This window comes from Stomoxys calcitrans, chromosome 2 (genome assembly GCF_963082655.1).
Source record: "Stomoxys calcitrans chromosome 2, idStoCalc2.1, whole genome shotgun sequence".
Classification (NCBI taxonomy): Eukaryota; Metazoa; Arthropoda; class Insecta; order Diptera; family Muscidae; genus Stomoxys; species Stomoxys calcitrans.
Window position 1 is genome coordinate 138,256,694 of NC_081553.1, and position 15,081 is coordinate 138,271,774.

Here is a 15,081-nt window from a genome sequence, read left to right on the forward strand (position 1 = left end):
CCCCGACGTGGAGTGAATGGGGATAGCTGTCAGGTCCGGCACTACATACCACTGGTTGATAGTTAGGACCCAGTTAATGGCCAAGCTCCGACATAATTGGGCTACTGTCTGGCCAAAATCGCCTGTTTCTAAGAGACTATAATGCGCATCACGTTTCCCGGCGCAGGCAGTGGTGCTCGCAGACGAGCGTGATAGGATTCGTTGCACGGATCCCACTACCCCTAGAATCAGCGAGCTGAATATGAAAACAAAGAGAACATAAGAGGAATTTGTGGCTGGAACACTTAGAGCAATGTTATTTAGGTACCGGTGTAGGCAAGCTGAAGTCTACTGTCAAGTCACTTTCGAACCCCGGTGGACGGGATGACAGGACCTTGGTCACTTTTTGGGGTCGTTACTGTGACTAATCCGAAGAAATGCGGCATGTTGTTCAACAGTCTATTTGTTATGTATACCGAGAGTGATAGGGCAAGGAGGAGAGCCATTCGAGCCGAATGACAACCGTCACAATTTACCGTGGACGAAGTTACGAATGTCGTGGCCCCAAATAACCCAAGACGTTGGTCCCCGACAGAATCTCTACACCGATGCTGAAGAATTTGGATCTACCTGGAGTCGAGTACCTTATAACTGTCCTCAACATGTCTTTGAACACTCTTATAGACCAGATGTCTGGAAGATGGGCAGAGTGATCGCGCTACTGAAGCCTGGAAAGAACCCGAGTAAGGATGCACTCTCATGGCAACCGGTTGTACGCATCAGATTGACCCGATGGATTCCTTCATCGGAAAGTGCTACCATCTCAATGAATCACACACTGCTACAACAACAACCTAGTAAGGGGAGTTGTACAGATCGATCTCCCTTCTCTCACCACTAGCCAAAACGCTTGGGGGACTACTCTTCCCAAGCCTCGTTGGAGAATTTCCATTTGCCGAGCATCAACATGAATTTCGAAGAATGCATATCACAACGTGGTACGTGGTCGCCAATAATTTGTGGAATTTAGGGATAAGAAGTCGAAACAACGTAGAGTGAAACAGGGAGTTTCCCAAGGCGGGTGATATCTCCGGCTCTGTTCAACCTCTACCTATCCTCCATTCCAGCCCATCCAGAAGGCATAGAGATCGTATCATATGCGGTCGATTGTACGATCATGGCATCAGGCTCCCCACCCATTGTTGACATCTGCGTTAGGTTGAACGTCTACTTCAATGAACTTGCCCCTTTTTTCGCTGCAAGAGACCTTAAGCTATCTGCCACCAAACCTTCAGCCACATTTTTCACTACAAATACGTGTGAGGTGAATAAAGAGCAGCCTGTGATTGTCGATGGAGTAATGAGAGAGACCTACAAGCGTCTCAATTTGACAGCTCTACAGAAATTTGCGATAAAGTCAAAAGTAAAAACAAAGTCCTCAATTCACTTGCCGGCTGTTGACAAAGAAACCTTGTTGACGACGTACAAACCAATTTACCGGTCAGTGCACTGCCAGTGGGTCTCGTCAGCTATGTGACACGCAGTGGAATAATATTCAGATCTGTCAGAATGACCACCCCATCTGGAGATAAAGAACCTACCAGTGCGTAGACATAACTACATGCAGTCTAAGTAGTTCTAGCTCAATTCCGATCTGGCAGATGCAGCCGCCCTAACTTCTACAGAGCAAGGATTGATGCCGACGTGCAGGATGTAGGTCCCGATTGTGACCTGTTTAACTGCCCAGCAAGACCTACTCGAATCAGACGCAGATCCCTCTGGACGCACCTCATCGTAGTCGCAGAGTTCTTGGATCTGGACACTCAACAGAATCAAGCAGACGAAAGATAGAACACAATTCAACACAATGCTACAACAACCAATTACTGTGAAATACCTAAGAAAGAAAAAAAAGGATTCCTCTAATATTGACGAACAGCGCAAACGATGATTATAATTTGCAATCCTGTATCTGAAATATCCGAACTCTATACAGAGAAGTTGCAGTATACGCACTGGCAGATGTATTGGAAATGTAAAAGACCGACATTACAGAAAACGGGATAGATTTGGAGAGGCATTATAGCTGCCAAGTTACGAGACATGACTTTGGAATGAAAATGAATGTATACCGCCTAGTCAGAATGAGCAGTAACCAGCCAAGTAAGGCAGCAGGAACCGATGATTTGCCAGCTGAACTAAATAAGATAATAGACTAGATAATAAGATCAAGCCAAAATACCAAAGAGGGAAGATCGACATTTACTAACATTTCAAAGGTATTTCAAGTCATGCTTAGGTTCGGTATCTCTGCAAAATTGATACGTTATGCTCAAGCATCTGAAAACAGAACTCGGTTTCTGGAGCTTTAATGACGATCTTTTCTGTTCTGAAAATAGATATCAGATACGTACTTTACTCGCAAATATATTTCATGGAAGTTCCGCTTTCGGGTTGATTTGGAAGTGGGGTGTCCACCCGGGCCAAGCCCTGATAATAGATATCAGTTTCAAACTCTATACAAAAATATCTTATGTTTGAGCCCCATATAGTCAGTAACTTAGTCCTATTTGAGCTGCGACCCACCAGAGACTTTGTCCCGAAATTGGATATCAGATTCATGCTCTACTCTCAAAAATCTTTCATTTAAGCCCCATATTACCACGGTCAGTAAATGCTGTCGAACTTCTCTATAACGTAGCAGTTGGAGACCGAAGAAATACTAGGTTATAGAGAACCTGACCTAAATTAGGTTTAATTTGACTAAGTGTAAAAATAAACAAACACACATTTGTGGTCCGATTTTCAAATTTTCGATTTTCTGAAAACGAAAATTTTTAATTTTGCATATTAAACCGTCCATAAAAACAAAAAAAAAACTACCCACATTTTTTCACTACGATACCCATTTCGGACAAAGATGGTTTCAAAATCGTAATTTTTTAGTAAATTAGCTGTGGAGGAGGCTACAAATATTGTTTGGTGTAAACAAATTTTTAGGAAGCCTGTCTTAGCAAAAATTCAAACTAATAAAAGTCGAAAATCCCCGAGACTAAAAGAGATATTGTAGACCTCAAGCGGATTTTTGACCACTTTCCAGCAAAAATTTTGGAAATCGGAGCACAAATTAAGATTTGAAAATGCCGAGGTGACCAATTTTAGTAGCCTATTGAGAGGCGCCCGGACGAATTATGGTCTTGAAATCTTGCACATAGCCCTTTTTTACTTGTTTTCGATTCTAACCCACTGTAAAGCATCTGAATGCTCAGTCATTTAACGTTCTGAAATTTACTGGATACAGTAAATTGCGGATGCCGTTTCTGTTTTTTTTTTTTTAATATTTGAGAGCGTTCCAGCCAATATTCTTTCTTCATCAACTTCCTTCAATAAATAAACCTTTTTTTGTCTGTTTTCCGATCAATTTCCTGCTCAGTCGTCAGTCCACTACAAAAATCATTTTAAACTATTTCACGCATCACTGTTTTGTTTGTTTTTGAAATGAAAGCTAACACAAAGGCTCTTGTGTATACGAAAAACTATGCGTAGTAGTCAATGCAAATGTTATGCAAGTGCAATAATGACCAACGTTGAATGAGTTTTTATGTGAACTTCAGTAAAAAAAAAGTTCGCCAAAAAATTCGTTATAGAGAGATTAAAACAATTCGTTACAGAGAATTATTCGTTATAGAGAATTATGTTATAGGGAGGTTAAAATAGATGATCAATGGCTGAAAATAAGCTGTGTTTTCAATTTTTATTCGTTATAGAGAACAATTCGTTAGGTGAAAATTCGTTATAGAGAAGTTCGACTGTATATCCGGATTGGGAGGGTTTTGGAGGTAGGAGGAAGTGTACACGGAACAAACAAACAAATTGATTTTTGTATTTAGAAGGATATGGATTCTTTATATATTTGATGATTTAGAATGTGGAGGCCTCCGTCTCCCAGAGGTTAGCATGTCCACCTATGACGCTTAGCGCCTGGGTTCAAATCCCGGCGTGAACATCAGAAGATCCCCTTACTAATGCTGGCTACATTTGTGAGGAATCCTGCGGTGTTAAAACTTCTCAACCAAGTGGTGTCGCTAAGCGGCACGCCGTTCAGACTCGGCATAAAAAAGGAGGCCCCTTATCATTAAGCGTAAACTTTAATCGAATTGCACTCATTGATATGAGAGAAATATACCCTGTACCTTAATGGAATGTTCATGGCAAATTTCACATTGCCTAAAGCAAGCCTTTGCTTCAACTAATTGATTAAAATTTTAAAGAAAATCTCTTGAATGTAGTATATTCTCCAATCATTTTGATCTTAATTTTTTTTTTGTTTTTGAAAATTAAGACTTTTTGCTTCTATACAACCAATTCTTAGCAGAGCTCCTCACGCATGAAATTGGACATACCAAACAATCAAAATTTATAACATCTGTGTGGTGATTATCATTATTATTAGAAACTCGAATAAGTTCCTATGAGTTATTGACGTTTTTAAATAAACTTTGGCTCTTAGGCTTTCTCGGCGGTGGACCGAAACGAGCTTTTCTTCCAGATTTCACCAAAGAGACTTAAAACACTGACTAAAAATTTAATTTAAATTTAATTGATTTAATTTAAATTAAATTGTTTCGAAAGTTCGACTGCGATAGAAACGCTATTCTAATGGTTTAAAACAAAACAACTTTGATTTGATAATTTCAATTTTTATGTGGCTATATCCTCGTCAAGCTCCTATAGGTGAGCAAGCTCGTTTCTGTCCAAACGACCGATCGCCGCGGGAACAGGATGGCCATTGGTTATTTAAAGGCGCCATGTCATATCGAGCATCATAGGCATTCAGTATTTGTGCAAGCCTCTCGTGACAGTAATGAACACCACACAGATCGGACCTCAATGCTCCGGCCTGTGTGTACTAAAAACAATAAACGGTCACTCGTTATAAACATGCAATTTTCACGTACCATAAACTTCCATATTGCAATGTCACAGTTATAGTATTTCAATTTGTCACAGCGATTCGTCCAAAGGTTAATGGAACAAATGTTCCCATTTCAATGCGCTGTTTAGTTGTACAGCCGATACCGGATAAAATATATGAAATATGCTTACTAAGTTGAAATACAGGAAATGTAAGACGCATAATAAAGAAATATCTATTATTGGAAATTATGAGTTTTTCTCTGAATTCTAGCATTGAGCGCTCAGTTTGAAAAAAGCGCTTGGAGTTTGATTTTTATATTGCAATTTCTTTTTGTCGCTTCATACCGTACAATCTACAATATATCAGAATGACCGTGATTGAATTAAAATTCTTCGTGCGTGAGCGAGTGAAATTATGCTCACGACAGTAATCCAGTCTCACGAGAAAAATCACAACTCACGAGACACACACGAATAACGAGAATATCACGACTAAAGTTTAAAACAAGTAAAAGCGTGCTAAGCTCGGCCGGGCCGAAACTTATATACTCTCCACCATGAATCGCATTTATCGAGTTCTTTCCCGGTATCTCTTTTTAGATAAACAAAGGATAAAAGAAAAGAATTGCCTTGCTAATTGAATTTTGGAGACCACAGTAGAAGTATATGTTTAAAATTTCAGCCAAATCGAATTAGAATTGGGCCTTTCAGGGGCTCAAGAAGTAAAATAGGGAGATCGGTTTATAGGGGAGATGTATCAGGCTAAAGACCGATCCAGACCATATTTGAAACGTATGTTGGAGGTCTTGGAAGAAGCCCTTGTACAAAATTTCAGCCAAATCGGATAATAAGTAGGCACTCTTGAGGCTCAAGAAGTCAAAACCCCAGATCGGTTTATATGACAGCTATATCAGGTTATAGACCGATTTGAACCATAATTGGCACAGTTGTTGGAAATCATAACAAAATTTCACAATATCTAGGATATATTCCATTTAAATTATTTCCTCAATTTGATGAAATATTTCATGTAAAGGGTGATTTTTTTGAGGTTAGGATTTTCATGCATTAGTATTTGACAGATCACGTGGGATTTCAGACATGGTGTCAAAGAGAAAGATGCTCAGTATGCTTTGACATTTCATCATGAATAGACTTACTAACGAGCAACGCTTGCAAATCATTGAATTTTATTACCAAAATCAGTGTTCGGTTCGAAATGTGTTCATTCACCGTAACGTTGCGTCCAACAGCATCTTTGAAAAAATACGGTCCAATGATTCCACCAGCGTACAAACCACACCAAACAGTGCATTTTTCGGGATGCATGGGCAGTTCTTGAACGGCTTCTGGTTGCTCTTCACTCCAAATGCGGCAATTTTGCATATTTACGTAGCCATTCAACCAGAAATGAGCCTCATCGCTGAACAAAATTTGTCAAAATTTGAACACATTTCGAACCGAACACTGATTTTGGTAATAAAATTCAATGATTTGCAAGCGTTGCTCGTTAGTAAGTCTATTCATGATGAAATGTCAAAGCATACTGAGCATCTTTCTCTTTGACACCATGTCTGAAATCCCACGTGATCTGTCAAATACTAATGCATGAAAATCCTAACCTCAAAAAAATCACCCTTTATTAAGTATGAAGCATTTCATCAACTTTGAAGAAATTTCATTGGAAATGAAAATTGAAATTATTTCTTCAGTTTGATGATATATTCCATATATTAAGTATGAAACATTTCATCAACATAGATGAAACTTCGTTGGATCTATAAAATATTTTCATTGGAGCAAAGTTGTTGAAATTGCTTCTTCAATTTAATGAAATATTTCACATATTCTTTATGAAATATGTCTTCAAATTTTATGAAATTTTTAGTATCTATAAAATATTTTCTTAAATTGGAGCCAAGTTTATGAATATTTTTCTTCAACTTGAAAAAATGTTTCACCATTTCTTCACATTGGATGAATATCCATTATGTAAATGAAATATTACATAGAATTTAAAGACATATTTTACATTTTAATAGGAGTTTTATTCATGACTGTAGAAATGTATTATAATTTTATGAAATATAGTTTCATTAGTACACTCAAAAAAAAAAAAAAAGATAAACCCAAATAAATGAAAATTTTATTTTTAGTAAATGCGAGTGTCTTAAATCGAATCTAACAATCTAGTTGACATTTTCAAGAAGTTGGGATGTCTGAACTCAATCTCAGCATATTTTGAATATATTTATAATTAAAAACTAAAAAAAATATTATTTTGCTTGAAAATAAATATTGGGTTGCCCAAAAAGTAATTGCGGATTTTTCATATAGTCGGCGTTGACAAATTTTTTCACAGCTTGTGACTCTGTAATTGCATTCTTTCTTCTGTCAGTTATCAGCTGTTACTTTTAGCTTGCTTTAGAAAAAAAGTGTAAAAAAAGTATATTTGATTAAAGTTCATTCTAAGTTTTATTAAAAATTAATTTACTTTCTTTTAAAATATCAATTACTTTTTGGGCAACCCAATATATAAAAATCAATTTGTGTTTGTTTGTATGTTTGTGTGTTCCTTATAGACTCAGAAACGGCTGAACCGATTTTCTTGAAATTTTCACAGATGGTGCATAATGTCCCCGTGGTGAAAATAGGGTACTACATTTTTTGATATCTGAACGGGGGGCGGACCCTCCCCCTTACCCTAATTTTCAGAAACGCCAGATCTCGGAGATGGGTGGTGCGATTTAAGCGAAATTTTGTGTGCTCTCATATAGTACCCTAAAAGTAAAAATTTGGTATCCACATTTCGGATGGGGTACCTGGGAGGGCTGCCCCACCCTAAAACCTACCAAACATATATTTAGGCCAATTACGACAATATGGGACTCAAATGAAAGGTATTTAGGATAAGAAAACGTATCTGATATCCAATTGTCGGACCAAGTGTTAGGGGGCCCCCCAAGCCCCAAAACACCCCTAAATCGGACATATTTACGGACCATTCAATATGGGACTCAAATGAAAGGTATTTGCGAGTAGAATACGAATCTGATATCCAAATGTGGGACTACGTTTCTGGGGGTCCACCCCTTCCCCAAAACACCCCCCAAACTGGACTTATTTACTGACCATGGGAATATGGGGCTTAAATAAAAGGTATTTGAATGTAGAATACGAATCTGATATCCAAATATGGGACCAAGTGTTTGGGGGGCCGCCTCTCACCAAACACATCCCCCAAAAGGCACAAATTTACGACCATAGCAATATGGGGCTTAAATGCAAGGTCTTTGGGAGTAAAGCACGAATTTGATATCAATATTCGGGAAAAGTGTCTATGGGACCACGCCACCCCCACAACACCACCCAAATAGGAAGTATGAGGCTCAAATAAGAGGGTTTTTAAAGTGGAACACGAATCCGATATATATTTTCAAGGCCAACTCACTGAGTGGCCGCCCCAAACACCCCCAAGCCGGTAATTTTTGCCGACTATGGAAATATTGGGCTCAAATTAAAGGTATATGGGAGTAGACCACGTATCTGATATCAACATTAGGGGCCAACTGGCTAGCGGACGTCCCACCACCATTACAACCCCCAAATAGGACTTATTTGCTCACCAAGACAATTTGGGTCTTAAAGAGAGTGGAACTAAATATTCATAGTTTTTAGGGCCAATACCCCAAACCGGACATATTTGCTGACTTTTGCAATAAGGAGTTTAAATTGATATCCAATTTTGAGGGCAATTGCAATATGGGGTTCAAATAAATGATATATAGATATATGAGAATAGAGCACTTTGCTGATATATTTTCCGGGCTTAGTATTTGGGGGACCATCCCAATCCACAAAACACCCCTAAATCGTGCATATTTACCGACCATGCCAATGTGGAGTTTAAATTAAAGGTATTGTGGGGTAGAGCAAGAATTGATACCCACTTTCGGGACCAACTTTCTGGGGGTCTACACCTTTCCCAAAATACCCCACAAACAGCAATTTTTTAGTGACCATCGCAATATGGGGCTCAAATAAAGTTATTTGGGAGTAGAATACGAATTTGATATCCAAATGATATCCATATATTTAGGGCATCACTCCTTCCCCAAAACACCCCCCAACGTGCAAAAATTTTTCGACAATGCCAATATGTGGCTCAAATGAAAGGTATTTGAGATTAGAAAACGAATTTGATAACCTATTTTGGGGTCATGTGTTTGGGGGACGCCTCATCCTGTAAACTCCCCTCAAAACCAATGGCAATATGGGGTTTAAATTTGAAAGAAGACCACGATGCTGATATTTTTTCAGAACCAAGTATCTTGGGGACAACCCGCTCCCGAAAACACCCCTAAATCAGACAACTTGAGAATATCGGGCTGAAATAAAGTATTTTAAGAATGGAGTACACCTTGCATCCAAACATAAATTCGTAGACCAATAAAGACCATATGGGATTAAGATAAAGGCACTTATATTGTTTAACTTTTTAGCCAAGCGATATACTATTTTCGTAATATGGTATTTCACTAAAAGCTCTTTAATTGTCGAAACTAAAGATTCCAAGCAAACTTTTGTTCCATGTAAAGTAAAAGAAGGCGCAGAGGAGCGGGCCCGGGTCAGCTAGTCTTATATATAACAATCAATTTGTGTTTGTTTGTTTGTTTGTTTGTTTGTGTGTTCCTTATAGACTCTGAAACGGCTGAACCGATTTTCTTGAAATTTTCACAGATGGTACATATTGACCACGTGGTGAAAACATTTTTTTTTTTTATATCTGAAGGGGGCGGACCCTCCCCCTTACCCTAATTTTCAGAAACGACAGACCTCGGAGATGGGTGGTGTGATTTAAGGGAAATTTTGTGTGCTCTCATATAATACCCTAAAAATAAAAATTTGGTATCCACATTTCGGATGGGGTACCTAGGGGGCTGCCCCACCCTAAAACCTACCAAACATATATTTGGACCAATCACGACAATATGGGACTCAAATAAAGGGTATTTAGGATAAGAAAACGTATCTAAAATCCAATTGTCGGACCAAGTGCTAGGGGGACCACTCCAAGCCCCAAAACACCCCTAAATCGAACATATTTACCGACCATGGTAATATGGTACTCAAATGAAAGGTATTTGCGAGTAGAATACGAATCTGATATCCAAATGTGGGACGTTTCTGGAGATCCACCCCTTCCCAAAACACCCCTCAAACAGGACTTATTTACTGACCATGGGAATATGGGGCTAAAATAAAAGATATTTGAATGTAGAATACGAATCTGATATCCAAATATGGGACCAAGTGTTTGGAGGGCCGCCTCTTACCAAAAATATCCCCCAAAGGGGACAAATTTACGACCATAGCAATATGGGGCTTAAATGCAAGGTCTTTGGGAGTAAAGCACGAATTTGATATCAATATTCGGGAAAAGTGTCTATGGGGCCACGCCACCCCCACAACACCACCCAAATAGTAAGTATTTTCTGACTATTGCAATATGAGGCTCAAATAAGAGGGTTTTTAAAGTGGAAAACGAATCCGATATATATTTTCAAGGCCAACTCACTGAGTGGCCGCCCATCCCCCAAAACACCCCCCAAGCTGGCCATGTTTGCCGACAACGGAAATATGAGGATCAAATTAAAGTATGTGGGAGTAGACTACGTATCTGATATCAACATTAGGGGCCAACTGACTATCGGACGTCCCACCACCAGAACAACCCCCAAATAGGACGTATTTGCTCACCAAGACAATTTGGGTCTTAAAGAGAGTTGAACTAAATATTCTTAGATTTTAGGGCCAATACCCCAAACCGGACATATTTGCTGACTTTTGCAATAAGGAGTTTAAATTGATATCCAATTTTGAGGGCAATTGCAATATGGGGTTCAAATAAATGATATATAGATAAATGAAAATAGAGCACGTTGCTGATATATTTTCCGGGCTTAGTGTTTGGGGGACCACCTCAATCCCCAAAACAACCCCTAAATCGGCCATATTTAACGACCATGTCAATGTGGATTTAAGCTCCACATTGAAAGGTATTGGGGGGTAGAGCAAGAATTTATACCCATTTTCGGGACCAATTTTTTGGGGGTTTATTCCTTTCCCAAAATACCCAACAAACAGTAATTTTTTACTGACCATCCCAATATGGGGCTCAAATAAAGGTACTTGGGAGTAGAATATCCAAATGTAGGACCAAGTATTTAGGGCATCACCCTTTCCCAAAGGAAAAAAATTTTTCGACAATGCCAATATGTGGCTCAAATGAAAGGTATTTGAGATTAGAAAACGAATTTGATAACCTATTTTGGGGCCATGTGTTTGGGGGACGCCTCATCCCATAAACTCCCCTAAACCAATTGCAATATGGGGTTTAAATAAATGGTATTTGAAAGAAGAGCACGGTGCTGATAATTTTGCAGGGCCAAGTGTCTGGGGGACCACTTTACCTCCGAAAACACCACTAAATGAGACATCATGAGAATATCGGGCTGAAATAAGGTATTTTAAGAATGGAGTACACCTTACATACAAACTTAAATTCGTAGACCAATAAAGATCATATGGGATTCAGATAAAGACACTTACATTGTTAAACTGTTAGTTAAGCGATATACTATTTTCGCAGCACGGTATTTCACTAAAGCTCTTTAATTGACGAAAATAAACATTCCAACAAAAATTTTGTTCCATATAAAGTAAAAGAAGGCGCAGCGGAGCGGGCCCGGGTCAGCTAATTGATAATAAAATTCAATAATTTGCAAGCTTTGGTCATTTGTAAGACAAATCATGGTTAAATTATGGACCAACTGAAGATGTTTGACAATGAAACAAAACAGGAAACGTGCGTGAGATGTTTAAGCCAGTGTTGCCAAAAAAAAATAATAGCATAAAAAAATCACTCTTTAAATACATATGTATTTATGTTCTGGCAACGCAACTATGTACAGTTGAGATGCAATCCATAATCGACTCATTAAAAACTCTTTTTAATTGTACTTACCAGTTGCCTCGTTCTTTGTCCACAGTACATAACAACCTGGAGGTTTTTCTGAGTCTATTTTGCAATGCTGCATTGTGAAGGTACAATCGCCAAGTTTCGTACAGTTCGTCTCATCGAAATGCTCACATGTCACTCCGTTATCGGATGGTAGTATAGCTGGGGCAGATGGATGAAATATCAAAAGGAGTATTAAACCTAAATATAGAAGAAAAATGTTATTAAGATTTTGTTTATATATCTATTATAGAAAAGGCAAAGTGTGTTGTTTGTCTGTCCCGTTTGATATCATAAGGGAGCAGACACTTCCCTTTACCCCAAAAAACTTAACCACACTGTAGAGTAAACCGATCGAGAATATAAAAAATATTCGGGTGTCGAATACAAGAATTATATAAACAATAAGGGTCAAGTCTCAGGGAATGTGCCCAAAACAAAAACCGCTCCCAAACGAACATGTAGGCCGAATATGTGTGGGTGTAAAGTGCGAAAATATAAAGCATTAGTCGATTCTAAATGACCAGACTTCGATGCCAGAATACAAATTCGGGTTTCTAGATTATCTAAATTACTCGGCCTAGACTTTCTCGCAGCAGAAATAATTCATAACTTGACAGATCGCTAGGACGAATAGCTTATTTAATACCAATTCTCTTAGCTCCAAGACATTACACTACTATTTTATTCCCAAATTCGTCTGGGCTGTATCTTAAATACATAAAAAAACGATGGCATTTGTTATCTTCTTTGCACTATATATTTATAAGCAAAAAAGATCCACATCGGATAATAGCACTCCACAAGTTCTCAAAAAATCAATCCTTGAGATTGTTCATATAGGATGGAAATCATAAAAAGAATTCTCATGGCACAATTTTAGCTAGGCTAGATAAAAGCGGTAGTCTATTTTCTTTACAAACTCACTTAGATTATTTTAGTCCATTGGGATGCCATAGTAGCGGCAGACCAGGCCGCTGGTGGGAATCGATCACCTCCTGGTAATCCGAGCACGCTACGAACTCGGCTGAAAATTTGAGTTTTTATCTATGTGGTGTGTTTATCGTAGTCACGAGAAGCTCAGCTGAGGGCAACCACAGGTTGCGGATAGCGAAATGCTCCATACGGAATAGCTGCACCTACAGCCCTATGATGCTCGATATGACAAGGTGAGTTACTGGCGCCTTTTTTCTTTCTTTAATTGGCTGTGACAGAATATTTGTTCCACTAGCCGAACGTAGAATAGCTTTTTAAGCGCCTCGATCTTCTGCACTCATTCTTATATCTCTGAAACCAAGTTTCGAGGTGTCTCCCACAACTTGATCTTTCCATCGGGCTTTTAGTCTTCCCGGTTTGCGTGTACCACCGTGTTTGCCTTCAAAAGACTTCTTTGCTGGAGCTTCTTCATTCATTCTGACAACATGACCTAGCCAACGCAGCCGTTGTATTTTGATGCGTGTAACTATGCTATCGTCGTCATACAGCTCATACAGCTCGTGGTTCATACGTCGCCTATATTCTCCGTTAACGCAAACTGGTCCATTGGCGCCTTTAAATAACCAATACCCATAACGATCCCGCGTCGATTGGTGCTATGGACCGAGGGAGGTTATTGTGACCAATTTTAAAGGCCCAACATTAGTCGCCTTCTGTCTGGCAATTATCGACTAGTTCTAGGAGATTTCAATGCGCATCTGATTTCATGGCATTCTCCCCTAGGTAACGACCAGCAGGGTATAGCTTTGGTAGAGCTATACCAGATCAGCGAGCTGAATCTGGAAATAAACAGAGTAGTCAACGAACATAAGCGGAATTTGTGGGTGGAACACTTGGAGCAATGTAACTTAGGCACCGGTTTAGGCAAGCTGTGGTCTACTGTTAAGTCACTCTCGAACCCCGATAGACGGGATGACAGGACCTCGGTCGCTTTTGGCGAAGTAACCGTGATTGATCCGAAGAGATGCGCCTGGTTTTTCAACCGTCAATTTATAGTTCGCCCCGAGAGTAACTAGGAGGAGAGCCATTCGCTGTATCCGTGGTCTCCGAGCCGATGAACAGCCATCACAATTTACCATGGGCGAAGTTACGAATGTCATCCGTGGCGCCAAATCATCTAAGGCGTTGGGCCCCGAAGGAATCTCTACACAGATGCTGAAGTATCTGGATTTACCTGGAGTTGAGTAACTTCTTACTAGAAAGAACCCGAGTCTAGGGGAGTCCTACAGACCGATCTCCCTTCTCTCACCAGTAGCAAAGACTCTTGAGGCATTACCCCTCCCAAGTATTTCCATTCGCCGAGCATCAACATGGATTTCGATGACTGCATAGCACAACAACTGCTTTGCAAGTCATCACCGCAAACATTTGCCGTGGCTTCAATCAGCCCATGCCATGCGATAGGACGGTCCTCGTGGCACTGGACCTATCGAATGTATTCGACACGGTCAGCCATGATAAACTATTTGAGGACATCACCAACACGTCCCTCCAGCCAAGCCTGAAATGCTGGATCGCGAATTATCTGTGTGGTCGCCAGTAATATGTGGAATTTAGGGATAAGAAGTCGAAGCACCGTAGAGTTAAACAGAGAGTTCCCCAAAGCGGGGTTATAACTCCGGCACTGTTTAACCTCTACCTATCCTCCATTCCGCCTCCTCCAGACGGCATAGAGACGAACGATTGTACGATCATGGCATCAGGCCCACCACCCATTGTTGACTTCTGCGATAGGTTGAACTTTTACCTCGACGAAGTTGCCTCACATTTCGCTGCAAGAAATCTGAAGATATCTACCACCAAATCTTCAGCCACATTGTTCACTACAAATATGCGTGAGGTGAATGCCGAGCTGAATGTAATGGTCGATGGAGAAATGATTCCGACCATCAAGTGTCCCCAAAATACTTGGCGTCACATTTGAGATCTCTTACACATTCTCCCCACATGCCACAGCAATTTGCGATAAAGTCAAAAGTAGAAACAAGGACCTCAAGTCACTTGCCGGCAGCACTTGGGATGCAGACAAGGTAACCTTGTTGCCCAAAGCAATTGGCTGATCTGTGGTAAGTTATGCAGCGCCAGTGTGTTCACGTCAGCTCTGTGACACGCAGTGGAATAATATTCAGATGTCAAAATGCTGCCCTTGGAACTACAACGGATTGTCT

The 15,081-nt window shown here is 39.7% G+C and overlaps 1 protein-coding gene across 2 annotated transcripts in view; it reads right to left on the minus strand.

The window, feature by feature from the left end:
- LOC106092571 (activin receptor type-2B) overlaps positions 1-15,081 on the minus strand; it is a 43,414-nt gene that overhangs the window by 24,725 nt on the left and 3,608 nt on the right. For both annotated transcript variants that reach the window (XM_059362186.1, XM_059362185.1), the window contains one exon: positions 11,924-12,118. In XM_059362186.1, the coding sequence (XP_059218169.1) occupies positions 11,924-12,118 (195 nt within the window). The remainder of the gene's footprint in view (positions 1-11,923; positions 12,119-15,081) is intronic.